The following is a 27,175-nucleotide window of genomic DNA, read 5'->3' as shown; positions in this document are numbered from 1 at the left end:
GAGAAGCACCCCCTCTCTCTTTTTCCCTTTTCTTTGAAAAATATCTTCTTTCTCATCTGTATAAAAATCCTGACTCCTCACAACCATAAGAAAGAATAAGAACTTTATTCCTACGTCCATCTGTTAGGCAATGACAACGGGCAACTCACCAGAAAACATAATCTTAAGATTATCATAATGACCGGCTATTTTAGGCACTCCCAACAATTTTACCAGTTAGAAACAACACAATTATCTTTAAACTAGTCTAGGATTAACGACCTGGCAGTATAAACCAGTTTTCTTAAAACATCCTGCTTCATAAGAAAGATAAAAATCACCTACTAATAAAGTAATTTACTTCGATGATTCCAAAATCTTTTATTGATGATTCAAGAAATGCATTCCATTTGAGGGATATAACGGTGAACAGGTCGACTTTCTTGACCTTAGGGAACTCACAGTCCTTTAAGGAGAGATAGACATGCAAACAGATAGCTGTAGCTCCGTGTGAAAAGTGCAAAATCATAGGTCTAAGCAGTGAATTGTGGAACCACAGTTCACATGGAGAGAGCTACCAAGTGGCCTAGGGACCAAGCAGGGACATCTGAGCCCAATTCGAAGGCAAAGTAGAAGCAGTTCCACTCTTAGCCCCATGCTCCCCTCACTCCCTCCCTGCACTCTTTCTTCCCTCCCCTAACCCTCTGGCTTCTTCCTGTGTAAACCAAGGGGAAACACCAACCAGAACCTCTGTCCCTCCCTGCCGTGTTCAGGCTACAGAGGCTGGAATTCCCTAATCCAGAGCCAGAGGGGCCAGTGCAGACTTCCTCCCCAGGTTGGTCCAACCAAGGGCAAACTATGCATGGTACCTGCCCCTCTTTAGAGGTGGATGGTGCCTGCCTGCATGGACCTCATGCATGCCATATGGGTGCAGTTTGGAAAAGAAGAGTGGCTTCCACTTTTCGTGGTCTTGCCCCAGGCCTTTCACATGTAAGGAGTTGCTAAGAAGAAAAGCAGGCCAAGCATATAGCAGCAGAGAGTGGACAGCCTGGGATGCTGTTAGGCAGCATTCCCACCACCAGTGCCTACTGCATTCCGCTAGAGGAGAGGGTGCAGGAAGGGCAATGGCAGGAAGTGAGCTGGATGGGGTAGCCTGAAGGGCAACTAGAGCATGATGTTAAGGAGTTTGGACTTTATCCTTAGGGCAGTGGAGAGCCAGGCCAGAACTAGGATCGGATTGCACTTTTAGGATGAGCACATCTAGATGATAACTGGAGATGGGGAAAGGCTGGACTTGTGCAATGGTCCAAGCAGTTGTGTGTTAGAGCTCCCTCCTAATAGTTCACAGAAGCCAGTCCTTAAAATGTCAGGAATTTTGAAGCTAGTTTTTAAGTTTCCAAGAATTTTGTGAGCTGGTTGCCAAGACAGCCATTGTTAAATCATGTAAATTTACAATTAAATAAATTATATTATAAACAAAGATAATAAAAACATATTACCTTCTATTTCACTTCATTTTATTATTATCTCTGTTCATGAGGCTATCTACATCTGTATAATCTGGGTGGTAGAAACACTATACAATGGTTCATTCACGCTCATCTCTTCCCAACCTAGCGTTCAGTGATGGTAAATTGACAGCTTGAATTAGCCATAGTGAGAATATTTGCAACACAGAAATCAGCAAGTCATACAAATCAAGTGAGTTTTTTTTTCTCCTTGTAGAGCCACTTAAACTGTTCCAGCACACCAGTGAGTCTGTTTGATCAAATGAGGGTCCAGAACCCAGGGAACAGTCATGAATCCCTTAGGCCACTTGTAACCTGCTATGAGCCAATAAATCCATAAGGTGGCAGGCTTAACAAAAAAATCAAAGCAATTTGGGAAGAAAAACCCCATAGGGAGTTGAACACATTATTGATTCTGACACAGTAAGAATAAGACAAGAAAAATGTGTACACATCCAGAGTCTTTTCATAGCTTTCTTAAAGCAAACTGTAAGTATAAAATCCTTGAGATAAGCTGGGCAGCCCTAAATCCCCCTCAACACACACATTAACCATCCTCTCTTGCTCCTCAAGAATTCCACTGTCCCTTCCCCATGAAAAAAAGACACTAGAGGCTATCACAGTACTCTGCCTGTGTAGCTACTGATTTTCAGAATAAATTCTTACAACCGTAACCCAGAGGATTACAAAAGGAAAAAAAATACAACATAGTGCTTATATGCATAAGCTTTGGAGTCAGACAGAACTGTGCTCAAACCTGACTAATCATAACATGTAGATGATGATGATGATCTTCATCTTAGGGCTCGTAGTGAGGATTAGATAAATGGCACATTAAAAAGTGCATGCAGCAACAGCATAAGTATGACTTCAAAGAATATTACCTAGTATTATTATTGCTTTATCAATCTCCAGACCCTGAATCAGGGATTTTTCCATGTTTTCTTCTTCACTGGTGCTATCCCTCTCTCCTTCCTTGTCTTCTCCGGGCCAACACTCACAGTCAGCTCAAAGATACGGCTGACTATCAGTAATGTGAGGGCGTGTCAAAGTACTAAGTCTACCTAGTTGTGGTAAATTGCAGACTCATATTATGCAGTGGACTTGGCATACTTTGAAAGCATTAAATAGCCCTATTAAGGGTCTTTCTGGTTTCACCTTTCAATTCTACAGCTCCCTTCTTTTGGCCCCAACTCCTGGGGTTAAAGAGCCCCTGGTTCCTTCCCTCTCAAGTTCTGAATTGAGCTACTTGCTATCCTTTCTGTGGACACAGTCCTTCCATTTGGGACCCCAGGATTACTGCTGTTGGTTTCTCATTGAAAATGCACCATCTGCATCATAATAACCTAGGATACCTTTCAAAATGCAGAGTTCTGGACCATACCTGTATCTTTAACAAGCTTCCTAGGTAATTATCACAGGTCCTAAACTTTGAGCTGAGTGGGCCATAAAACAGCTAGCTTTTATCATTTAATTCATTCATTTATTTATCAAGCAATTGCTGAGCATCTGCTCTGCAAGGCACTAGAATGGGAGCTATAGAGAGAGAAAAAGGAGGCCAGTCCCTGCTCCAGGGGTTGGCTCACACAGACACAGCTTCCCACTTTGCATCATATTCCAGCCCAGCCCAAAGTCTCAGGTAGAAGTTGCCCTCCCTGCCTTTCCCTTGTGCACTGCCAGAAATCTCCAGACCCTGGGCTTCAGAGCAGAAAGTTCTAACAATCACCAACTCTGACTCCACCCACAACCCAAAAAGCACTACATTTTTCTGCCTTCAGGTGTCATTGTCACACCAGTAATTGCTGGGGGCAGTGTCTCATCCCTGTAATCCCAGCGCTTTGGAAGGCCGAGGAGGGTGGATCACCTGAGGTCAGGAGTTCAAGACCAGCCTGGCCAACATGGTAAAACCCCATCTCTACCAAAAATACAAAAATTAGCTGGGCATGGTGGTGGGCGCCTATAATCCCAGCTACTCAGGAGGCTGAGGCAGAAGAATCGGCTCAACCTGGGAGGCAGAGGCTGCAGTGAGATGAGATCATGCCATTGCATTTAAGCCTGGGCAACAAGAGCAAAACTCCATCTCAAAAAAAAAAAAAAATTCGTTATTCTGAGGGAAAAAAAACCTTCCCCAACAGCTCTGGGGAAATCCTGATGAGCTTTGAATAAGAATGAGCAAAACTTCAAAACTCCACATTTCTATTTTTCTCTTCTTTTTTTCAAATTATACTTTAAGTTCTGGGGTACCTGTGCAAATGTGCAGGTTTGTTACATAGGTATACACATGCCATGGTGGTTTGCTCCACCCATCAACCCATCATCTACATTAGGTATTTCTCCTAATGCATTTCTATTTTTTATAATTGAAAACCTCCAGTCCCTTTGGGGAAAAAGGGGTTCTCTCTCAGTGAAAATGACTTTAAGAAAAATGGACTACTTATTACCTGTAATATTACACAAGTTTTATTGATTGATTGATTGATTTTTGAGCAAAGTCTCACTCTGTCACCCAGGCTGGAGTTCAGTGGCCTGATCTTGGTTCACTGCAACCTCCACTTCCCAGGTTCAAATGATTCTCCTGCCTCAGCCTCCTGAGTAGCTGGGACTACAGGCGAGCACCACTGTGCCCAGCCAATTTTTGTATTTTTAGCAACAAGTTTTCACCATGTTGGCCAGGCTGGTCTCCAACTCTTGAACTCAAGTGATCCTCCTGCCTTGGCCTCCCAAAGTGCTGAAATTACAGGTGTGAGCCATCACGTCCGACCAAAGTTTTATTCTTTTAAGTTAGTGGTAGTATAATAACCATGAAACTCAACTGGGTTTCAGTACTGGATTATCCCAACTGTCTCTCATCTCTCCCTTTCATTTGTCTTGTTGTGTAATATGCAGCAATTTAACATATAATAAAGCAAAATAAGAATTATAACTTCAGAGAAAAAAATCTAAATTATAGATTTATGTTTAACATTTTTTTAACACAACATATAATTCTTGCCTTCTTCAGAGCAGTTACTGAAAAGAAAACATATTCCTTCTATTTTCACAGAATATCTAAATACACACCGTCTATGAGTCCTGCTGAGGTGGACAAAGCAGTGGGGATGGCCTTGCAGGCCTGGAGTAGCGCTGTTCCTCTGAACTTTGTTAGAATAAATTCAGGAGAAGCGGATATTATGATATCTTTTGAAACTGGAGGTACTGTGGTACTTGGATTCCACCTACTAATTCCAGGGAGCGTTATCCCAGTACTCTTCCTTCTAAATCTTCAATTTGAGTGATCACACTCCTTCTTCACACAGTGCTGCGATGGGTAGCGGCCAAGACCATGGCAGTCATGATCTTCATCCGGCCAGAAAATAGAACCAAAGGAGTTCTTAGCATGTCTTGTCATCATCAGACTCAGCTGTAGAGCAGATTCACTGTAACAAACTTTCATTATGACTTCACCCCACTAGGGGACAAATTCTTGTAGATTTTGCTTTCCCATTGGCCACCTGACCTCATCCATTACCGTGATGGTGTTCATCACTATATACCCCCTTCCGCATCAGCCAAGAATACCCCACCGTGAATCCCCACTGAAGAAAATACATTCCACAGTGACCTTGATGCAGCTTTCCCCCTGCAGCAATGGTTAGGAAACTGTCGTTCCTGTCTTGCCCACATTTGCAGACCACCTTTTGGGAGATATGTGAAAGGCCTGCCTCCAACTTGCCCACTTCTTGTCTATTCCATTGCTCATCCTGGTAAAGAGTAGAGGCGTAAGTTTGCACAGGGATTGGTGAGAGCTCTGAGCCCTTTTCAGAGAAGCAAGTCTAGGAAATAGATAGAGGGAGGCCCAAATGGCTCATGAAATTTCTTTCCCTTCTCAGCTTCCTAATGGGGTAAATGAGAGCTACTACCTATTATTCCCCTCCACAGATAACATTTCTAAGTGTTCTTGTCATTTCAAATCCAGATCTTAATTTTAATCTGATGTCACTGCGGGGAAAACACGATTAGGAGTTAGGAGAGAGAAGATCAAGCAAGTCCTGAGAATAGAGCCTTTAGAAATGGCCCTGGGTGTGACCTGGCCCAGGGCAGGTCCTGTTCCTCCCAGAGGACAAAGGCCACCCTTGGTGAAGTGGCAGGGAGGGCAGTGTGACTCGGGGAAGCTTTGAAGGCCAAGGAGTGAGTGTCTGGCTCTCTCTTGATCTTTCAAGCTTGCAGTCTGTCCCCTAATATACAAGCCAACTTAGGGACTATGCTGCCGTTGCATTAAGTCCTCTGTGCACGCAACCTAAATAGACTGCATTTCACTGAAACCTGAGAAATGGCATACCAGAACTTTGTTCTGTTGGTTTCTTTTTTTACAAAAAAACTAAAACTGGGTATCCTCACTAAGATTTTTTAACGTTGTAAACTATATCCCTCATTTTATTCTTCCTCCTCCTCTTCTATTAAATTTGTAATGAATTGTTAATTAAAATAGATTATTAAATAAAAACATAAAAGGTCTTAAAAGTTAGGATTTTATAAATACTTTTATGACTTTCATAAGTTTTCCACATGAAAGCATGTCAAAATTACAGATTTTTCACACTCCCTTAAACTGTATTGTGCTACAGAAACAGAAAGCACACACTTGTTCAGTTCACTATCACTGTCTCAGCTGAATCAAATTCAAAAGGTCATTCTCCCAAGAGGTTCACATTCCAATCAGTGGAGTAGGTCGCTATCGAAAGGCCCCCTGTTCATTCTCCTTTTGTAATCTATGGCACATGCAAAGTCCACAGTATCCTATGTGTCAGTTAACAGATGTCGTGATAAAAACAATAACCCAAAAAAGATGTTTTTAAAATTTTTAACACTTACTATCTTTGCAGCATAAATTAACCTTTTTTATTTTTCACTGGGCCATTACTCACTGACATATGAACTTCCTATTATAAAAAATAAATACTGACATGTAAATTTAAGTATCAATGCTATTCAAAATGTCCATTTTCTGTAATATGATGTGCCCCTCAAAATTACTAGAAGGACTCAATCCTGTTGGTCTTTCTCCCCACTTGTTTAGATCACGGGGATTCCTATCCATTTGATGGGCCTCGGGGGACTCTAGCCCATGCATTTGCTCCTGGAGAAGGCCTGGGAGGAGATACACATTTCGACAATGCTGAGAAGTGGACTATGGGAACGAATGGTATATATGCACAATTCACCATAACCTGGAAAATATTGTACCTTCTTCTGGGCTCCATCATGAAACCTTGAGGTTCAACGTCCCAAGCCACCCTTTAACTAGGTGGGCTGGCTAGGAAAAACAAGTAAGCCAAAAATCCAAAAGGGATCACATAAGGGAAAAAAATCCACCCCAAATTGTGTTGTAGACTTGTCTGATCTGTTTCATAGCATATCATCTGAAGAACCAGTCATCCCCTTCTCAACACGCTGCTCTATTTTCCTTCAACAACTTAGCATTTATGATTTCTTACTTGTTCTTGGAAAGAGGCTACATTCAGAAATGACCTGAGAGAATCAGTACTGTCCTGAGAAGTGTGATGGGGTTGGGAATAAAGGTTCCAGAATATCATACAGCTGGAAATCTTCAGTGTGAAACATGTGGATCAAAAGGTGTAGGCTGGAATAGCAGGGAACTATTAAGGCATTTGTGGTCTAAATCTATGAATTATTGCCAAATATCGTTGCCACTATTTGCTCCAAGGCCCACCTTTATCAGTCTACCAAACATCACTGATGATGAACTAAATGGATCTATGTGCATTTTTATCCTCCCCCACTTGCAACACCAGGGGGAAAGAATTAAAGTCACCAAAGCTAAGTGCCAGAATAGCCTACCAACCTTGAATAATCTAGTTAGGAAAAGGAGATGAGTTAACTGTGATGTGGGCATAAATTATCTTATAAAGACAGAAGATGGAGAAAACAAAAACCTGTGTTAATATTGTTCTTTTTCTCTCTCATATTGTCCAGGTTTTAATTTGTTTACTGTTGCTGCTCATGAATTTGGCCATGCCCTGGGCCTGGCCCATTCCACAGACCCATCAGCACTGATGTACCCCACTTATAAGTACCAGAATCCCTATGGATTCCACCTCCCTAAAGATGATGTGAAAGGGATCCAGGCATTGTATGGTAAGATCATTACCTTCTTTGACCACTAACCCTCAAATTGGCAGGCATTCAGTCTCCAACTTAAAGAAAGTACATTTTATCTGCATTGGTAAAGATTAATCTAGAAACCATAGCCCCAACTATGCCTTCTTGTGAAGAGCTCATTTGCCAGTTGTAAATATGTGTGTGATGTGTGGTTAAATTTTACATATTTCCTTCAGAGCGTAGTAGTCCTGGATAGCCTTAGGAAATATAGTCATTTGTCTGTCTTTTTTTTTCTTTGAGTGCAGGTCAGAATGTACACACTGGGAGAGGATGGATATAGTTTATAGTTCATATATGTGGTGCTTACCCATTTGCAGATAAGTGTGACCTTATCTTTCTAAAAATAGCAATCATGACTAAAATAAGTCCACCACCCAGTCATGTAGCCAACCTGCCATTTACAAAATAGGTTCATGTGTGTCGTCTCACATCAGCCTCACAACCAACCTGTGGGCTGTGAAGTGTTTTCCTCGTTTGATAGCTGAGAAAGCTGAGGTTCAAAGTCAGTAAGTATCCTAAGATATCCTAAGATAAGTTACCTCAAGGGTTAACGTTTCTTCCAAAAGGTAATAAGGGACTATTAGAAACTCTGGATCCAGTTTTCCTTAAGGGAAAAACAAACCAATTAATCCATCAGAAGGAATCCTGAAACATCCTTAGACCGTGTCAATTTTTTTTAATGGATAAAAGGCAAAAAGATCTAGGAAACTGCTTTTCCCTTAAGCCCTGGAGACCTGGTTATTAAGCTTCTGCTTATCAGATCCTCTCCCCATCTTCTCAGTGCCTAAGACCCAGATCTCCCAGCACCTTCGTGGGGTGCTAAGAATCTGGCCCTAGGGAATCCGGATAGTAGAAAGCCCACAAATGGGCCCACAATTCAAAATCAGTCAGATTTCACCTGAGGCACAAAAGACAAATTTCATCCGAAGAAGCCTTCAGTCAGCTCTATCCATTTCCAGGACGGGGGAAGCACCAGATCTGCCCCACCCTTGAGGGACAGGAAAAACATTGTGAATGTCTCCATGTCACAAACTAAGCTCCAGAACCTTGGTGGCAGCATTCCAATGGGAAGCAATTCCTGTGGGCCACTGAGAAGGGCTGAGCTCAAACACTTGCCTTTAGAGGTCCTTATGCCCTGGAAAGTCACTGCCTTCAGATGGCCACTGTCACTCAGCCAGGAGCCAAAGCACATATTTTGGCAGGTGAATGAAATGTTAAAACATGGGTTTACGTTACAAGGGAGGATTCATATTACCCACCTGACCGCTTGCTGCTCCTGACCCTCTTCAATTTCCAGCTTCGATCTTCTCCTGTAGCCTCACCCTGCCTCTGATCTTCACCTTGCTGCTAACCCTACTCCATCCCTGATCTCAAATCTCATCTGAACCTTATCAGAGGCCTGAAACTTTCCCTTTCCTGTGCCTCATTCCTTCCCTGACTCTCACCTGTGGTTATGACAAGGCTTCACCAAAGAGCAGGGACCTGCCAAAGGTGACAGTCCAAGCTGTTCAGGCTCATTCTTCTGGAGCTGGGGCATGGTCCTCAGAGATGCAGAGCAGGAGAGGAGACTCACTGACAGCTCTCACAAGAATTGAGTCTATGTTTTCCAAGAGGATCCACCAGAAGATAGCTGTAAATAGCAAATACCTTCAGTGTACTTCAATTCCACAAGAATTCACTCAGTTTTCACTGGATGCCTAGTAAAAGGCATAGCACAGGGGCAGATGCCAAGGAATAAATGAAAATAATAGGAAAACACAAGAAAGTTATCATCTCATTGAGAAAAAAGAACTTAATTACAAAGAAATATTCCATGACAATATTTAAATTACATTTCTAATTTGGAACACTTATAAATATCAAAGAAGTTCTGTAATAAAATAATAGTGACCATTGTTAGAAGACTTACTATGTATGTGTCAAGCACTCTGCTACCTGTTTAACAGGAATTATTTCATTCTCACAACAGCCTTCTGAGGTGGGTACTATTATTATCCCTCCCTTTTAGGAAGCTGAGGCTTAAATAGTTAAATGATTTGCCTCGAATCACACAGCTCAGCAACCAGGAAAGCCAGGATTCAAACCCAGATCTACCTGCCCTCAACAGCCATGGTCACAATAATATGTCCAGCGTGAAAGTGTACAGCCTCCCCTGGGGCTCTAGAACAAAAGTGTATAAACTCCAAATTCCCACTACCATTTTGACCAAGTCATTTTGAATCCTAGGACCTCGGAAATCATTCCTGGGGAAGCCCACTCTGCCCCATGCCCCCCCTCATAAGCCATCCACCCCCGACCTCTGTGACTCCAGCTCATCCTTCGATGCTGTGACAATGCTGGGGAAGGAGCTCCTGCTCTTCAAGGACCGGTAAGCCTGAGACTCGCCACCAACTCTCACTGGCTCTCATCTCCACTTCCAGACAAACATTGTCCCCCAGGTCCTCGTTGCTGCCGTGTATGACGATCACGCAGAAATGCTGTCCTTTGTAGCAGGAGGGTGGGAGGCAGGGGTCTTTGGAGGAGATATAGAACTGCCAAAACTACTGTTTGTGGTACACCTACTGTGGTCTTGCTGCAGTGCTATGTGTTTCATATATGGACAGTATTTCTTCTAATCCTTTTCACTGTAGCGATTAGAATCCCCAATGTGCAGATAAAGAAAGCAGCTCAAAGAGAGCAAGTAAGTTTCCCAAGGTGACAGTTAAATGGTTGAGCTAGGACACCAGCCTGAATTGATCTGATGTCTGTTTTGTTTAACACTTTATCCCTAGTGAGAGTGCATAGCAAATGCTCAGTAAATATTTGGTGAATGAGGGTTGGCTAGCTGAACAGATGGACAGACAGAAGATTGGATAAAAGGCAGGATGGATGATCAGATGGATAGATAGGTGGGAGGAGAATTCCAAGACCAGCATTCTTCCTAAACTCCTCCTTTTCAATGCCTCCGGGCCTTTCATCTGTCAGGCAGCACAGAGAAGGCAGATCCCTCTTCTCCCCCAACTCTGGTTTCTTGGGGAGCATGGCTGTTGTCTCCATGATGCTGGTTACTCTAATTACTTCTTTCCATGGAGGCAGAGAAACACAATGTTCACCCCATTCCTCCCTTTGCTGGAGACAGAATTCTATTACATCAGAATAGGCAGAGGCATCTCAGGAGCGTTCATGTGTGGCATTATTTTTTCTTCTTCTTCACTATTGCAAAAGTGTTTACGGAGCCCATTGTGGGTGTCAAGCAGTGCAGTCTTTAGGGGTACAAAGATGGGTTGATACCTGCCCCCTCACCTTTACATACCTCTAAGGTGTATGAGAAGGAGACTTCAAAAGCCCTGCAAGGAGGTGAGACATAAGCTCTAAAAGGCAGGGCCATGAAACAAAACAGGAAGCAAGTACCTGAAAAGATCTAGAGAAAGTTCCCTGAAGAGGTGACATTTGAGAAATGTGATGTTCCTTATCTTGTATGCTTTGGGGGATATATTGTTGAGCTACTATTATAAGAATACTCTTTGCTCATTCAGAACAGAGAGAAAGTAACAAAATATTTTTTAAAAAGCAAAATTTACCCAGAATCCCACCACCTGGAGTATATTAGTCTGCTGCAGCTGCTATAACAGAACACCATAGACCAGGTGGCTTAGACAACAGAAATTTATTCCTGACAGTTTTCAAGGGTAAGAAGTTCAAGATCAAGGTATCTGCAAGCTAAGTTTCACTATGAGGCCTCTTTCCCTGGCTTGTAGGCAGCCACCATCTTGCTGTGAGCTCGCATGACCTCTTCATGTACAGAGAGAGAGGGAGCAAGCTTTCCAGTATCTCTTCTTATAAACGTACTACTCCCATCACGGAGCCCCCACTCTCATGACCTCATGAGTCAGAAGTGTTCCCTTCCATCACTAACCCTAATTACTTCCCTAAAGATGAGCATAATAAAGAGACCCCGGTCTCCAAATACCATCCTATTGGGGGTTAAGGCTTCAACATAGGAATTTGGAGGGCACATGACAGAAAGCATTCCCATTGTTAACCTTGTCATTGTGTGTCCCTCTAGACTTTTCTCTGGATAGAGAGCTAGATATTGTACATATGGAAGGGGTGCAATGATTTCCACAAAAATAGGATTTTACTAGTGGTGTTGATTTATAAACATTTTTCACTCACAAAATTTTATTTTTTCTGTCAATGAATTTTAATTCTCATCCTTTATATGTTATTCCATTGAATAGATACATCATTACTTATTTAATCAATCCCATACTTTGGAATATGTGGATTGTTTCTAATATTTTAAAATTAGGAACAGCTTGAACTACATCTTTGACAATGGACAGACATTCACACTTCAAAGGCAAATTAAAGCTGAGCCCGGGAAGCCAGGCTTGCATAGCCAACTTAGTGGGCATAAATTCTGGCCCTACCACCTACTGATGAGGGTGATTCCCCAGCAAGTAATGTGCCAGACACATAGTGTCAATAAATGGCAGTTACTATTTTCAAGAGTGGGAATCAAAAAATATTTACAATGGCAGGGAGAGTTATAAACAACTTGAGATATTTAGAGAACCCAATTAATTCTTTTGTGTTATTAATTTTCTGACAGTTTTTTATTTTTAAGACATTGATCATTGATGTTCTTTTTATTGAGTATTACCAAAAAGTACACCGAATGGAATTGGTAGGCAATGACCCAGGAGTGGTAAACCAGGCAGAGCAGGAGGAGCTTGGAGCACAGATCTAAGTAACCTTGGCTTCCTCTAAGGGATACCATTGTCAGAGTCCATACTCTCAGACACTGAAATGGCATGTAGCACTCATTCAGTGATAAAGCAGTGAGGTGCCAGACATCATGCAGGATGTAGCTTATTCTTTTGGTAAATATCAGAGGTTGCAGTGGGGGCAAAGGAGGCAGTGAAGTCAAAGATATGATACTATTTCATTCAATTATCATTGTTTTCTTTAAAACGCAAAAAAAAAAACCCTCTGTTTCTCAAACTGTGAGCATTTAGCAATTGCTAATGACTACTTAAAGTCGATACATCTTTTGACACAGTCTTGATTATAAATACTGAGGGTGATAACAGACTAGTAAGTGAGGCATAGGTGCAAGAGATGCCTAGAAATGAAAAATCAGCAGAGGGACTACAGAAGGAGAGATGGTCTGCTACCACATATCTGCTTAGTCACCACCTCTCATCTTCTTCCATTTCAGGTTCAGTGAGCTACCGGGGTAGGGCAGATGATTCCAAAGAACTAGAACAAGCTATAAGCAGGATAGGGAGTCAGGAGCGCTCCCTTCCGGCACTGGACTTGCCACTAACTCACTGTGGCACCTGGAGCTTCTCTTTCTTTTCTATAAAGTGAGGGAGTTGTCTATTAAAAAGTGTTCAGTACTTACTAAGCAAACCACTATGTTATCACATCCTTATAATCCCCCTGTGAGGCATGAACTATTATTCCTTTTACAAGTCATAGAAAGGATAAGCAACTTGTTCAAGAGTACATAGCTAGTGAGGAGTGGAGCTGGAATTGAAACCCAAACTAGCAAACTTCAGAGCCTGTACTACCCTGCTGTACTGCCTCCTAAGGTGCTAGAGTCATGGAATCCCATGACTCTATAGCTCTGATTCCCTGCCAGCTGCTGCTAAAAGTCCCAGAGTACTTGCTAAGTCTGGACAAAGAACAAAGAATTCTTTCAAGCTACAGTTATAATGGCAACCAGGGAGCCACTGATTATGAAAGAGCTCCCAGTCTGCTCTCCCCCACTCACCAGCCTGGAATTCCCCATCACCAACAATAATCTGTTGATGGGACATTTCAAGCTGTGGGCATAATAACCACATGGTTTGTTTCCAAAACAAGATGGAATGCAGTACCTTTTAAAGTCACCAGTGAGATTGTCAGATATTCTCCATGGCATATAAATGTACATTGCAATGTTCTGTGTGAAGAGAAATAAGCATTAGCTATTATAAGTTGAAAGGCATATATATAGAGAGATAGATATACTTAATGAACATACACTTACTTTTTATAATAGATGACAAAATTATTAAAGCCATATCAGATTTGCTCTGTCACTTAGGGAAAATAAGAGAGTGAAATTGTAGCCATAACAAAATTATATTTGGAACTGTATCCATACCAAAATTATATTTGCATCTGTCACATTATCTTGGGTTTTACCCAATATAATTTTAAGAATAAAATCAAGAATATCACTATCATCTATAAATCTTAGAAGCATAATAGATTTTACAAATGGAGTAAGCATAAAGGTTGATCGTGTCCAAATCCTTCACTGTAGAGATAAGGAAAATAGGTCCAGGTCTCTTAGCTTCAGCAGACCTTCTAAGGAGACCCAAGTCTTCTGACTCCAGTCCAGAGTCTATCTTATCACTAATACAGAAATCTTTCTGGCTATGAAATGGATCTACCAAGAAAAGCACTGAAGTTTAACCTGAATGGCCATATGCCCGCTGACTGCTATGCACTTGAGTTAGTAGGAAGAGCACTTCCGAGCTGTTCCTTTGCTTCCATGCCCTCTGCTTGCAGGTGGGGTAATCAGCCACAAAGAGATGTTCATAGACTCTCTAGGTTTCTCAAGAATGTCTAATAGGTTTCTTCGCATTTGTTTTTTTTTTCAAAATAGGACTATCTATGTATATATTTTCAATGTCACTAATTGTCACATTTTAAAAGATGTTATGCACCTGAAATTAAAGGAAAAGAAAAATGTTTTTAAGGGTTATGCAAGTAGGAATTGGAGAGAAGAATGGATGTATTCATAAAAGGCATTCTGAGGACTCACCAGCAGGATTAGAGAAGAACAATGGAAAAGGAAGAGTTAAAGCAGGTAGGAGCCTCATGGCTGAGAGTATAATATACAGTATTGTTCACTTAGAAAAATTAAGAGGATTTGTTGGGTACATGATGTAAAACTCAGGGTTAGATGTGTCAGATTTAAAGCAATGACAATTTTCATGGAGTTTCACAGAAATAAGCTAGTGCTCAGGGAAGAGGTCATAGTTGGAGGCTTCGTGGGTTTTGAATCTCTCATGTGAAGGAGATGGTTAAAGATGTGGAGATGAAAAACAGCTCTAAAGAGAGACTGAGGAGAAAGAAAAAAGTCTGAAGATTGAGCCTAGGAAATGGGAGAAAAGGATTCAATAACAGCCAGAGAGACGCAGCACTTTGAAAATCATAACAATAATAATAGTCAATGCTTTGTGGTCATTTGCAATGTGCTATGTGTTGTGCTAAGCGTTTATTTTACAGACATTCACTCATTTAATCCATACTGCTATTGTCCTAGGCCAGAATTATAACTTAGTTCTGCTTGACATCAGAGACAAAATCCCTGTGATGGAATCCCAAATAAATCTGGGAAAAAAGGTGTATTTTTTTTTAAGTAATCAACAGTGGAAAATATTGCCAAGGTCACCAGATTGAGGACTGAAAAAAAGGGACTGAGTGGCCAGGATAATTTGGAATGTAGTCACAGCAGAGCAGTGAGGAAGAATGCCAAATCATGGGAAGGGGTTAAAGAGCAAATGGGGCTGGGTGCAGTCGCTCACACCTGTAATCCCAGCACTTTCAGAAGCCAAGGCGAGAGGATTACTTGAGGTCAGGAGTTTGAGGCCAGCCTGGGCAACATTGTAAAACCCCATCCCTACTAAAAACGCAAAAACAAAATTAGCCGAGCATGGTGGCAGGTGCCTGTAATCCCAGCTACTTGGGAGGCTGAGGTGGGAGAATCACTTGAACTCTGGAAGCAGAGGTTGTAGTGAGCCAAGATCATGTCACTGCACTCCAGCCTGGGTGACAGAGTGAGATCCTGTCTCAAAATAAATAAATAAATAAACAAAATAAAATATAAAGAGCAAATGGGGGGAAACAAGAGTTGCTATAGATCATTCATTTGAGAAGCTTGCTAATAACAAAAGCAGTTAAGATAATAGTTGGCAGTGGCAGCAGGGTCAAGAGAGGATTTCAAAGAGGAAACTGTTCATGTTTGAAGACAGTGGAGAAAAAGAAATACAGAATGCTATAGGAAGGGTAACAACAACAGTAACCACTATTTCTGGGGAGTAGATTTGAAATTGGGAATTCCCAGGATGCCCTGGGCTTGAGGTAAGCCCACCGCGGAACAGGAGGAAGTCTTCCTCCTTCACATTCTCCCTGTGGCTGTGTCTTTTTTGGCTATAAGGTTGCTTCACTGAAAGCAAACAAATAGCATTGTGTTTACTTAGAGTGATGGTTTGTGATCTATTAAGAATTCAGATAAAGAAGCAGAGGTGAATTAAGACCCCTGACTCATTGTCATTTCTTCTGAACCATCTGATTGTGAGAGAGGGGGCCCCTTTGCATGTTCACAGATTATGGCTTATGAATACAGATTTTCACAGGCTCTTCAGATGGGTACAAACACTCTTAATTTAAGGACACTATGCACAGCTTTGACTATCAATAATCCACACCACTGGCTACACTTGGGTTTTTAGTTGTACAAGTTATATTCTTCTTGGGTTCAGTGAGGCGGATGATGCATGACTGATTTCTTGGCTTCTGATGCATCCTGAACAAAGCGGCACTAGTTAATGAATCCCACAGAATGAATGGCTTCTCAGCCAATGACATGACAATTTGAACTTCAAAGTTTCCAATGAAACAAACTAAGAAGGGAACTTTCCTATATTGATAAACTCTAAGTTTATATTTTGCATATCATCAATTAATAAATTTATAGAATAAAAACGTGTCTTTTTAAAGTATCTACATTATAAAACACTTTCATATACATTATCTCAATTGGTCTTTTGAAGTATTCATGCAGATCTTATTATCACTCTTATTTGACAGTAGGAAATTGAATCTCAGAAAAATTAAATGACTCACACAAGGTCACACAGCGAGTTATAAAACAAAGTTTCAAGCATTCCTTGTTTCATTCACTGCAGCACATTGCCCGATCTCAGGGGAGTGAGTAGTAACTAAACAGAGCATCAGAAAGATAGAGGCCAGCATGGTGGTTCATACCTGTAATCCCAGCACTTTGGGAAGCCAAGGCAGGCAGATCACTTGAGGTCAGGCATTTGAGACCAGCCTGACCAACATGGTGAAACCTGTCTCTATTGAAAAAATACAAAAATTAGCTGGGCAGGCCTGGTGGCACATACCTATAGTCCCAGCTACTCAGAAGGCTGAAGCAGGAGAATCGTTTGAACCCTGGGATTGGAGGTTGCAGTGAGCCAAGATTGTGCCACTGCACTCCAGCCTAGGCACCAGAGCAAGACTCTGTCTCAAAAAAAAAAAAAAAAAAGGAAGAAAGACACCTCTTCCCACAAGTAGAAAAGAGGATGACAGAGAAGAACAGAATCTAGGAGAGTGAGAAACTAAAGAAAATGAAAAATGGGCCACTCATTCAGCTGGTGCTGAATTGCCTTGATTGTCCAGCAAATAAAGGGTGAAGGCATCTCCTGAAAGTGAAAGACTGATGGGATCAGCTTAGGTAGGAGGGAATGAAGATGGTTGGGTATAACAAAAGAAGACCCTTAAGGCTTGACAACATGCATCAAGTCCCTGGATGCGCCAGGCACCATGCTAAGCCCAAGGATAAAAAGATGAATAAAACATGATGCTGGAAGAGGAGTTTAAGGGACTAGCAAAGAGTTGCAGGAGCCCAGATGGTTACCAGAGACTGAATTTCAAGTTTGATGAGTTAGTCACTTTTCTTTGGTAAAAGTGAATGAAATGTTCAAAGAATATGAAACTCGTGAATCAAGTAAGTTCTGCTTATCTCTCTGGCACCCGTTCATTTAGTCAGCAAATATGTATTGAACTTCGACTAGGTGCCAGCACCGCATTAAATAGTGAGTACGTGAAGATAAATACTGCAGCTAAATATCTAATCAGCAGATCTAAAATATCAATAAACTCCATTGTTTTGCCTTCCTTAACAAAGATATTATGGACTATTGATATAATCTGTTTATTTTCATTCCTACACATCCTGCAGCTGTTCTTTTCTAACAGGCTTATAGATTATTTTTGTTTATATTTTAAATCCATTCACAGATGTATAAGGAAGTTACTTGCTATTATTGTTTTTGTGAGTTTTACTTCACTTCTTACTGCAATCTATAGCTCTAAGGATGCAAATTCTCTGAGTATGTTACTGTTTTATTGCTCACAATGCATCATTTTTTTCATTAGTTTACTGACATTTTTCATGACTAAAGATTCTTTTTGAAATTCATAATAATTTATGTAAGTGATGGATAGCATTTATTCCTATCCTATGTGCACACTATATACATTATAATATGTCATAGTGGTGTTTAAAGTAGGGTTTCTTAACATTGACACCACTGGTATTTCTAGCCAGGTAAGTCTTTGTTATGTTGAGCTGCCCTTTGCATTCAGATGTTTAGTGGCACCCCTGGCTCTACTCATTAGACTCCATTAGCATTGCCCATCCCCAGCTGTGACAACCAAAATTGTCACCAGATACCGCCAAATGTCCCCCAAGATGCAAAATCACATTTGATTTAGAATGACTACTTCAATTTAATCCTCACAATATCCTACATCTAAGTTTTTTCAGTAAGAAATCTAAGAGTCTACCACTAAAGTATGGTTTCCCTTTGACTGAGTTCTTACCACTACACTTTACTACCTCTCATATTGAGTCATTCAGGACATCACTGTCCCATAACTTCAAATAAAAAGTAGGACTTAGCTTTGCCTAGAGTTGCTTGTTGATTTTTAAGTGAGAAATGAAAGAAAATTCATCTGGCTTCAGAGTGATCAGCTGGAAGCCAACTATACACCTCATCAGAGACATAATTCAGACAGAGCCTAGTTTGGGGAGGACATATCTGCTCCTCTACCTTCCCACTTTCCCCACATGGCCTCATCATTATATTATCCTAAAATGCACATTTTGTGTCTTAGCACAGTGACTTATACAGAGACAACATTTCAGAGCTACGTATATTGAACTGCATTAATTGGAATACACTTGCTATTCAGGTTGCATCCCAGGTTCCCAATTAACCCAAGAAGTAGTTGCTGAATTTCAGATACCCAAAACTATGTTCGTTGCAAGGTGGTGAAGAGAAAAGAGAAAAGGGAATCAGTCCCTCTGGCCTTCAGAAAAGCCCAGGTCTGATTGGACAAAGGGACAAAGTACAAAGAAAGAAAAACCAGAGATCACATGTGACTTTCATCAAGGCATGTGACTTCATCAAGGCAACTGGAGCCTGAGCCGGGTCCTCTCTGCCCCTCATCACCCGGTGACCTTGGAGCTCAGAAGCCTTTCTGGACCTCAGTTTTTCATCAGTTAATACATATGTTTTAGATAAGGCTGTGATGTTTTGGGTCTGTGTATTGTCTATGGTGGGTGCCCAATTAGTGGGTAATTAAGGCCTAAGCACATAATACCATTTCAAACAAACAGTATCTATCTATACAGCACCTTACAGTTTATAATACACTTTCATATTCATTATCTCATTTGATCCTTATAATGATCTCAGGATATTGGCCAGGAAATTATTTTTCCTATTTAAGATGATTAAACTGAGGCTTGTAGAGGCTGGTCAGCAGTGGAGTTAAAACCCTAGCCCACATCATCTGAAACACAATGTGCTTTTCAGAAGCACACAATGCTGCCTCTTATGAAACATGAGGAAATATTTGTCTTTTCTTAATATCTCCCTTTTTTGGATTTTATCAGAAGCTTAAGTTGCCTCAATGGGAGGATTATTGGGGATACCTTTATTAAGCCCCTAAATGCAATGGGATATCCTTCTTCTGTGTTCTCAAGGCATCCTAAACTTAACTCTTCATAGCACCAGTCACTCTGATCATTACTAATCAGTCTCTTCTACTAGATTGTAAACATATTGAGGGCAGGGCCAACATCTTCTTCAGTATTTCATCCTTGATGTCCACCACAGTGCCTGATGATAGGTGCTCCATAAATATTTGTTAGATTAACTGAATAGGAAAATTCAACGTAAGATTTGTAGAATTCCTAAACCTGCCACTAGGAAAGTTCAATGTCAAAACTTTATTACAGTTTCCCAGTCCCAGAATAATCCTATGCGTTAATTCTGGGCTCCTAAGAAGCCAAGTTAATCATTCATGTTTTATAAAAATGATTTTCATCTTCAAACTGTTAAGATGGAGTACATTTACATTGTCAGTTTTAATCCAGTACCCTCATGGGTATACTGCCACAATTTTATGACTATAACATTGGGTAACTGGATAGATGAGTTGCTAAACCTTAAATTAATATGTGTGTACTAGATTTTCTGTTAACCAGCCATCGGACTCACAGATGCAAACACTTCCAGCAGACAATTATGTAGGCGACACCATAATTTATAATTATTAATGTTTTCACTATTTTTACAGGGTCTAATCAGCATGGCTCAACCACAGACTTTTGGTTCATTTACATACTATTCATAATGTCCACCTTCTGGATCACAGTTACTTTTGTAAGATTTTTAACTTTTAAAAGATCAGAATAGGAAAGAGAAATTTGTATCAAGTGATATTTGGAATGGGGATATGCATAGCTTAAATTTTGCTATATTCTTTCATATTTTGAACATCCTTAAATAAATAAAGGAGAGGGGATCACAGAAATGCTAAGACAAAGAAAAGGGAGTATAAATTGTTTACCAAGGTCTAAAAAGTTGTGTTTTCCTTAAAAATAAGGCAAGGGTGGGCCAGACACAGTGGCTCATGCCTGTAATCCCAGCACTTTGGGAGGCCAAGGTAGGTGGGTCACTTGAGGTCAGGAGTTCAAGACCAGCCTGGCCACCCGTGATGAAGGGAACCCCTGTCTCTATTAAAAATACAAAAATTAGCCAGGCATGGTGGTGCACAGCTGTAGCCCCAGCTAGTCGAGAGGCTGAGGCAGGAGAATCACTTGAAACGGAAAGGCAGAGGTTACAGTGAGCGAAGACCATGCCACTGCACTCCAGCCTGGGCCACACAGCAAGACTCCATCTCAAAGAAATGAAAAAGAAAAAAAAAAGGCAAGGCAAGGGCAAAGGGCATTTAGCAAGTAGCCTCTGAGTACATTTCAGTCCAAGTGTTATTTTATATCTAAATCAATCATTGATCTTGATTTTTTTTTTAATGCCCCATAGGATTTTCTGGAGACGGCAGGTTCACTTGCGGGCAGGAATTCGGCCCAGCACTATTACCAGCTCCTTCCCCCAGCTCATGTCCAATGTGGATGCAGCTTACCAAGTGGCTGAGAGGGGCACTGCTTACTTCTTCAAAGGTACCCTACAGATCCCTCAATCAAAGAAATGGCAGGGCTGCAGTGCCCCATCCATTTGGCATATCTAGCACTGCCAGCATTTGTCCAGCCATCATGGAACACATTTCAGTTGCTCTTTGTCCTCAGGTTGGGTTTGAAATTCCACCCTACATTTGTTATATCCTACATTGTGTAACAGTGAAAGTGATGGCAGTGACCATTAACCAGAACCAAGCCCGTTAGCCTAGTAAGGCACTGTGTTAGATGGTAGCACCCAAGGAGCTAGAAACCTGGTCTCTGCCTCACAGGACCTCTGCTCAGAGTGACAGTGTATACTCTAGTGAGACCCTTTAATAAATAAAAGCCAACATGGAACTCAGTGTGAGGTAAACAATACCCTTACTTCTATGCCGTGGTCAGAAGCAGCCAGGAGAGGAGGATGCCTTTGAGCTTAGGAGGTGGACACACCTACCAATCTCTGGCTCTAACTCTTTACTATTTGAGTGACTTTGGGAAGTTATGTAACTGCTCTGAGCTCCACTGTCCTCTGTAAAGTGATTATAGCAATATAAACCTTGAAGATGTGTTGTGACGATGGTAAGCCAATGGAAGTTATCTAGTAAGTGATAACAGTTTTAGCTTACATTTTCTTGATGCTGAGGGATAAGTGTAGAAAGCAAGAGCCAATTTAAGTAAAAATCATAGCATTTTCATGTCACTTGCCCATTCTCTCTCATAGATCTATGAAGGTGAAATGAGATTAGAAATGAAGGATATCTTGAAAGATGTACTATGTTAAATGTTAAACACAATTCTATAAATGTTAATGCTTTCTTAAGGCATAACTAGGGACTTCTGCCTCCAGGGAAGTTTGAAGTCTTTTATTGAACTGCATAGTTAGAAGTTTATACCTCTTGTCGGGTTATAGCCATGGCAAATATCCCATAAACTAACCCCATTTATGATCCTTCATAGAAATCTTTATGAGAGAAGTGTATCACCAAGAGGTGCACAGTTTTCATAAACTTAAATTTCTGTTTGCAGGTCCTCACTACTGGATAACGAGAGGATTCCAAATGCAAGGTCCTCCTCGCACTATTTATGACTTTGGATTTCCAAGGCACGTGCAGCGAATAGATGCTGCTGTCTACCTCAGGGAGCCACAGAAGACCCTCTTCTTCGTGGGAGATGAATACTATAGGTATGGCTTTTTTCCTTTTGACTGTCTATATGTATTCAATGAAAAGGATTGAAAAAAAAAAAAACCCCTTCCATGAAAGAATGCAAGGCAAGTTTGCAATAACCCGTTGACTTTTTTAGCCACTGGGGTGCCACTTACAGATGGTTGACTGTCTTCAAGATATGGAACCATCCAAATGATGAGTGAAACCTTCATTCAATAATCCCATTGTTTGGTCTCTAGAATACGGCACATCTTGATCTTTCAATGCACTAATTAACTGGACCCCTAGTGGCCTAAAAGAGTAGATGCAGCATCACCAAATCCCTAACTACCCACTGAGAAGGCCTGACTTTGCCGTTATGTGAGCATCAAATGCATTCCACAATACTCCATGATTTGGGGCAAAATGGAGATGGTCCTGATCATGGAGCTCTTTAAAGGATATTTCTGCTGGAAGGAAAAGGCTTTTTGCTTAGTCCTTTTATCCAGCCGAGAATATGAAGATTCTTCTTATCCAAAGGAAACCATATAATTTCCATGCCTGTCCTCAGGGGCTTCTTATGAGCAAATCTGAATCAGATGTGATCTGTTATCCAATCACTGCACATAGCATCACATCTCATCTCAGCTACTGAGTTTCTAATCTTAATTGACTCATGTTGAGGAACAAGTGAAGCTCCTTCAAAGATCACCTCTGCTTCTGCACACCTTCCCTCTGTTCCAGTTTTCTGTTTTTACCTGTTTACCTAAACATCTGAAGAGAAAAGCAAAAGCAGATTCTAAGCAGGTGACAATGCTAGGCACCTTAGGCTCATGATAGGGTCTTGAAGGAAGCAGGAGAGCACCCAACTTTGTTCCAAGAACTTTCATTTTATTTCATATCACCTATTTTAAATAATCATTTTCATGGCATAAATTTAAAAAGAATTTATATGTCATCTTATTCCATCTGACTCATATTTTCTTCCCCAACTTGGAATTGAGAAAGTAATACAAGTGAGGCACATAGATATTTCATAAGAAAGCAAATTTCTTTTATAAAGAAAGAACTGCAAATAATATGGACTCTGCTGACTCTTCTGAGCCACTAAGAGCCCTGGAAGCATTGCTCAGTGTCATGTGGTATCATGAGCTGTCACTTCCAGACCAGTGTTTAAACCATGAGGCCAGCTATTTTTATCTCAGACCTTTCAAAAACATGAGGCTAGGAATTCACTTATTGAGGCCCTAATATCTGCAGGACAGAATATGATTCTCTAAAGTCTTTCTTTAAGGTAAGGTGGCTGTAGTCACAGAGCTGACATACAGGAAAACAAGTATTGAGAAATCCAATTCCCCTGGTGAATTTTCAGAGAATAAAATCAAGAGAAGCATGCATCAGCATGTGTGTTGGAGTATGAGGGCATTTATGTTAGGATTATTCAGTTCACGTTTTAAAAGGTGTTCACAGTGTGATTCTCATAGGGGGAATTATCCACTCTCCCATTGTCTCTCTTGCCCATATTTTACCTGGTCTGTGGTCTAATCTATCACCCACCAGCACCTGCAATAAAGAATATACCTTCAGCCAGGCTGGACTGAAGCTTAACAGCTAAGACAAGATATGTGGGCAGAGATTCAAAATTCCCTGTAAGTTTTAGGATGGGAAGGTCAAGGGTCTCTGATTTTAGTGATGCTCATTCCCCCCAGAGAAAATCATCCCATACCTTTCCAACTGGTCCTCTGTGAGTATCTACTAAGAAGAAGTTTTCCATAATCTAAATTAAAACAGATTCATAAAAAAGTTGGTCTAGGGCATTAACTAAAATGTTAACAAGCTCATTTTGCTGGTTAAGAAAGGAAACCATGGTAGGCACTTCTAACCTTCCCAGGTTATGGAGGTTGTTAAGTGATATAAAGCATGCAGATACAGACACCTAGCAGCGTCTGCACAAAGTAGGTGCTCAAAAAGAGTTATTCTTCAGCAACACTAGAAACTTATATAGTAACTAACAAATAATTTCTTAACAAGTTGTGATGCTTAAGAAATTGCTTAAACTCCAGTATTTCTCTGAGCGGTGATTCAGACAAAAATCTGGTCAAAGGGAATTTCCTGTTTAAATACCAAAGGCCCCAAACACTGGACTGAAATTACTGTTTTTGGCAAAACATAGATAATCCCTTCAGCAATGGGAGGCTTCTACTTTACATATTCCAACACACACACTGGTGTATGCACCAAGGAGTAAGACAACCCCGACCTACAGCTCAAAAGTTCAGAGAAAGCTATTGTACTTGCCGTATTCAGAAACACCCCTGAATTCTCCACAGTATGCTTTGCAGGGCCTCATGTGTGTGACATCTTTTTGTCATGTGAAGCCCTATATTGATTAGAAATTTAATTTAGCCACTAGTATCAGAGACCCCAAAATAACTGTGGCTTAAACACATGAGGGCTTGTTTTTCTCGTATATGTAAAAAGTCTTGACGGTTTAGAGCCAGTATGGCAGGTTGGTGATTACTGGGGACCCACATTCCTTTTAACATTTTGCTCTGCTATTCTTAACACATACTTCCATTCTCATGGTTGCCTCATGACTCGAGGTGGCCAAGGGAGCTTTAGCCATTATGTCCCTACTTTAGAAGAATGGAATTGAGAAGAAAGAACAAAGGAGATAAATGAAGTTTTGTAAGTAAGCACATGGCCACACTCAAAAGTATGGAAGGTCCCAAGCCTCAAGTTATAGAAAAAGAATTTCACTACATTGACATCCACTGAAAGTGTGTTAGGTCTTATTTCTCTTAGACATTTCTCAGGTTCTTCCTTGCTCCTCATGCTATTTCAGTCTGTGACATAAATAATGTGCCAAGGGAAGAAAAGCCTCTGAAAATTCTCCATGAACTCCCAGAGTTTGGACCCAGTTTAGTGAATGATATGCCATGAGAAAATGACCCAGGAACTTCCTTCACAGAGGATTGAAGGTTGGCTTGTGGCCCAGTTGGATTAGGCTCTAAAAGGGAGAATTCATGTGTCTGTGTGGTAGTTACTTACAGAGGAGCAGCACACAGAGGACCACAATGTCAAATCCAAATAGGAGGCTCTACCATGTTGATGTCGTTACATGCTACATCAGCAAATGACATATGGGTTAAACTTTGCCAGAGTCACTTCCCCTTACTTTTCTTTCTTTTCACTTTATATCAGGCCCTAATGGTTTCATAGTTTTTCCATTTTTTACATTATTTACCCTACCTATGGCTAACTTCTTCTTTTAGATGTTCTCCCTTTCCTACCAGTAGCAGAGCAGTGGCTACATCAAGGGATTTCTGGGGGCAGAGGGGTGCCACCACCTCTATAATTCTTCAAGACAGTCAGTGATTTCTGAATTTTATGCAAAGTGGCTTGCAAATCTGTATGTCCTACTCTTTTTCAATCACATTGCCCCTCTACTCCAAATTACTCTTTCTCTACAGTCAAACCCAGGGCATCATTGCTGCAAAGTAGAAAACATCTTCCACATTCTCTCCTTCCTGAATGCCTCAGAAATACTAGAAATAGATGTTTTTATTTGATGATTTTATAGTTAGTCACCATAAAGAAATAAATAATAAGTAATAAAAACAAGTAAGATAAAATAGAGTTCAAAATCTTGTTTTTTAATGTTTTAAATTAAAAAAAAAATTAACTAAACTACCACATTCAACCTACATTTATTAGGCATATTATGTGTCAGCCTGTGTACTAGTGACATTCAAGAGAAGGTATGGAGTTTGCTGGTTAAGGATGGGCAGAAGTAAAAGAGTCCTAGTGTTACTCTCAACTCCACCAGCAATTATCTGGCAATTTGGATCACCTTTCTGTCTCAGTTTCATTATCTGCAAAATGGGGGTAGAAATAGTATACACTTAATAGAATTATGGCATCGAATAAGGAAAATGTGAAATGCTTGTCACATAATAAGCATTCAGTTCATGTTAGGTGTTGTTAATGCCCTTGACAGGTTTTACAGTGGAGAGTAAATACATATATAAATAACTAACAGAAATCCAAGTGGCAAGAATGCCCTGATACAAGACTTCATGGAGTTCAGTGGGCCAAAATAAAGAGGAAATTGGCCAACTTACCAAAATTAACAGGAAAGAATTCTTAGAGGAAGTGATGGCTGAGCTCCATTTTGAGAGTTGTGTAGGAGTTTCCCAGACAGAGGGTGAGGTGGGGGTGGGTGGCTTCCAGGCAGAGAAAGCAGTTGAAGCAAAAGCACTGATGCATGAAAAAGCATGTGAGCACGGGGAAAACCTCAAGCGGTTCAGTATGACTAGAACATAGACTAAAATGAGAAAGGTGGCCCAAGGAAACCAGGGTACAGATCATGTCGGGTCATCGCCTTTCTAGGGAGATCAGTGTTTATTCTTCAGAGAAGAGGGACATGTTAAATATCTTCAATAAGGGAGCAACTCAATAAATAAGATTTATGTTATAAAAATAACACTCTGCCAGCAATGTGACTGAATTAGAGGGAAACAAGACTTGAAGTCAGATAAACTAGTTAGCCCAAAAGGCAATGGAAAGCATAGTGAAAGTTCTCAAACTAAAAACTCAACCAAGATTCTTATATCCACAAGAGTTATCTTTCAAAAATGAAGGAGAAATAAAGACATTCCCAGAGAAACAAAAACTGAGAGAATTTATTGCTTGCAGACTGCCTGACAAGAGATACTAAAGAAAGGTCTTTAGGCTGAAAGTAAGTAAGCCTAGATAGCAATTCAAGCCCCTTCAAAAAGCCAGAGAGCACCAGTAAGTGTAATTATGTAAAAGACAGTATAAATGTATATTTCCTCTTCTTTCTTCTCTTAATTTGAAAATGTAAAAATCAATTATATTAAACAATGTACATATAATTGTATAATTGTATTGTTAAGGCCATAATATGTAGAAATATATTTGTCAATAACAATATTAAGGAAGCAGGTGGGAGCAAAACTGCATTTGTCGAAAAAAATGACACCAGATGGTAACTAAAATTCACAGAAACAGAAAAACAGAACAGAAATGGTAAATAAGAAAGTTAATATAACAAAAGCTGCAAA

General features: G+C 40.6%; 1 protein-coding gene and 1 long non-coding RNA gene across 2 annotated transcripts in view; one reads left to right on the top strand and one right to left on the bottom strand.

Annotated features, from left to right (window-relative positions):
• Positions 1–27,175, bottom strand: part of LOC105719249 (uncharacterized) — a 287,306-nt gene that overhangs the window by 133,830 nt on the left and 126,301 nt on the right. The gene's annotated exons all lie outside the window — the stretch shown is intronic.
• Positions 1–27,175, top strand: part of MMP20 (matrix metallopeptidase 20) — a 45,276-nt gene that overhangs the window by 8,538 nt on the left and 9,563 nt on the right. The window contains exons 3-8 of the mRNA XM_012455126.3: positions 4,531–4,679; positions 6,544–6,669; positions 7,461–7,622; positions 9,873–10,014; positions 20,810–20,946; positions 21,970–22,126. Of these exons, the coding sequence (XP_012310549.1) occupies positions 4,531–4,679; positions 6,544–6,669; positions 7,461–7,622; positions 9,873–10,014; positions 20,810–20,946; positions 21,970–22,126 (873 nt within the window). The remainder of the gene's footprint in view (positions 1–4,530; positions 4,680–6,543; positions 6,670–7,460; positions 7,623–9,872; positions 10,015–20,809; positions 20,947–21,969; positions 22,127–27,175) is intronic.

This window comes from Aotus nancymaae, unplaced genomic scaffold (genome assembly GCF_030222135.1).
Source record: "Aotus nancymaae isolate 86718 unplaced genomic scaffold, 86718_ANA_hifiasm-v0.15.2.pri h1tg000012l, whole genome shotgun sequence".
NCBI classification, from domain to species: domain Eukaryota; kingdom Metazoa; phylum Chordata; class Mammalia; order Primates; family Aotidae; genus Aotus; species Aotus nancymaae.
The sequence above is the reverse complement of the archived record's forward strand: the minus strand, read 5'-3'. Positions and strand labels throughout refer to the sequence as shown.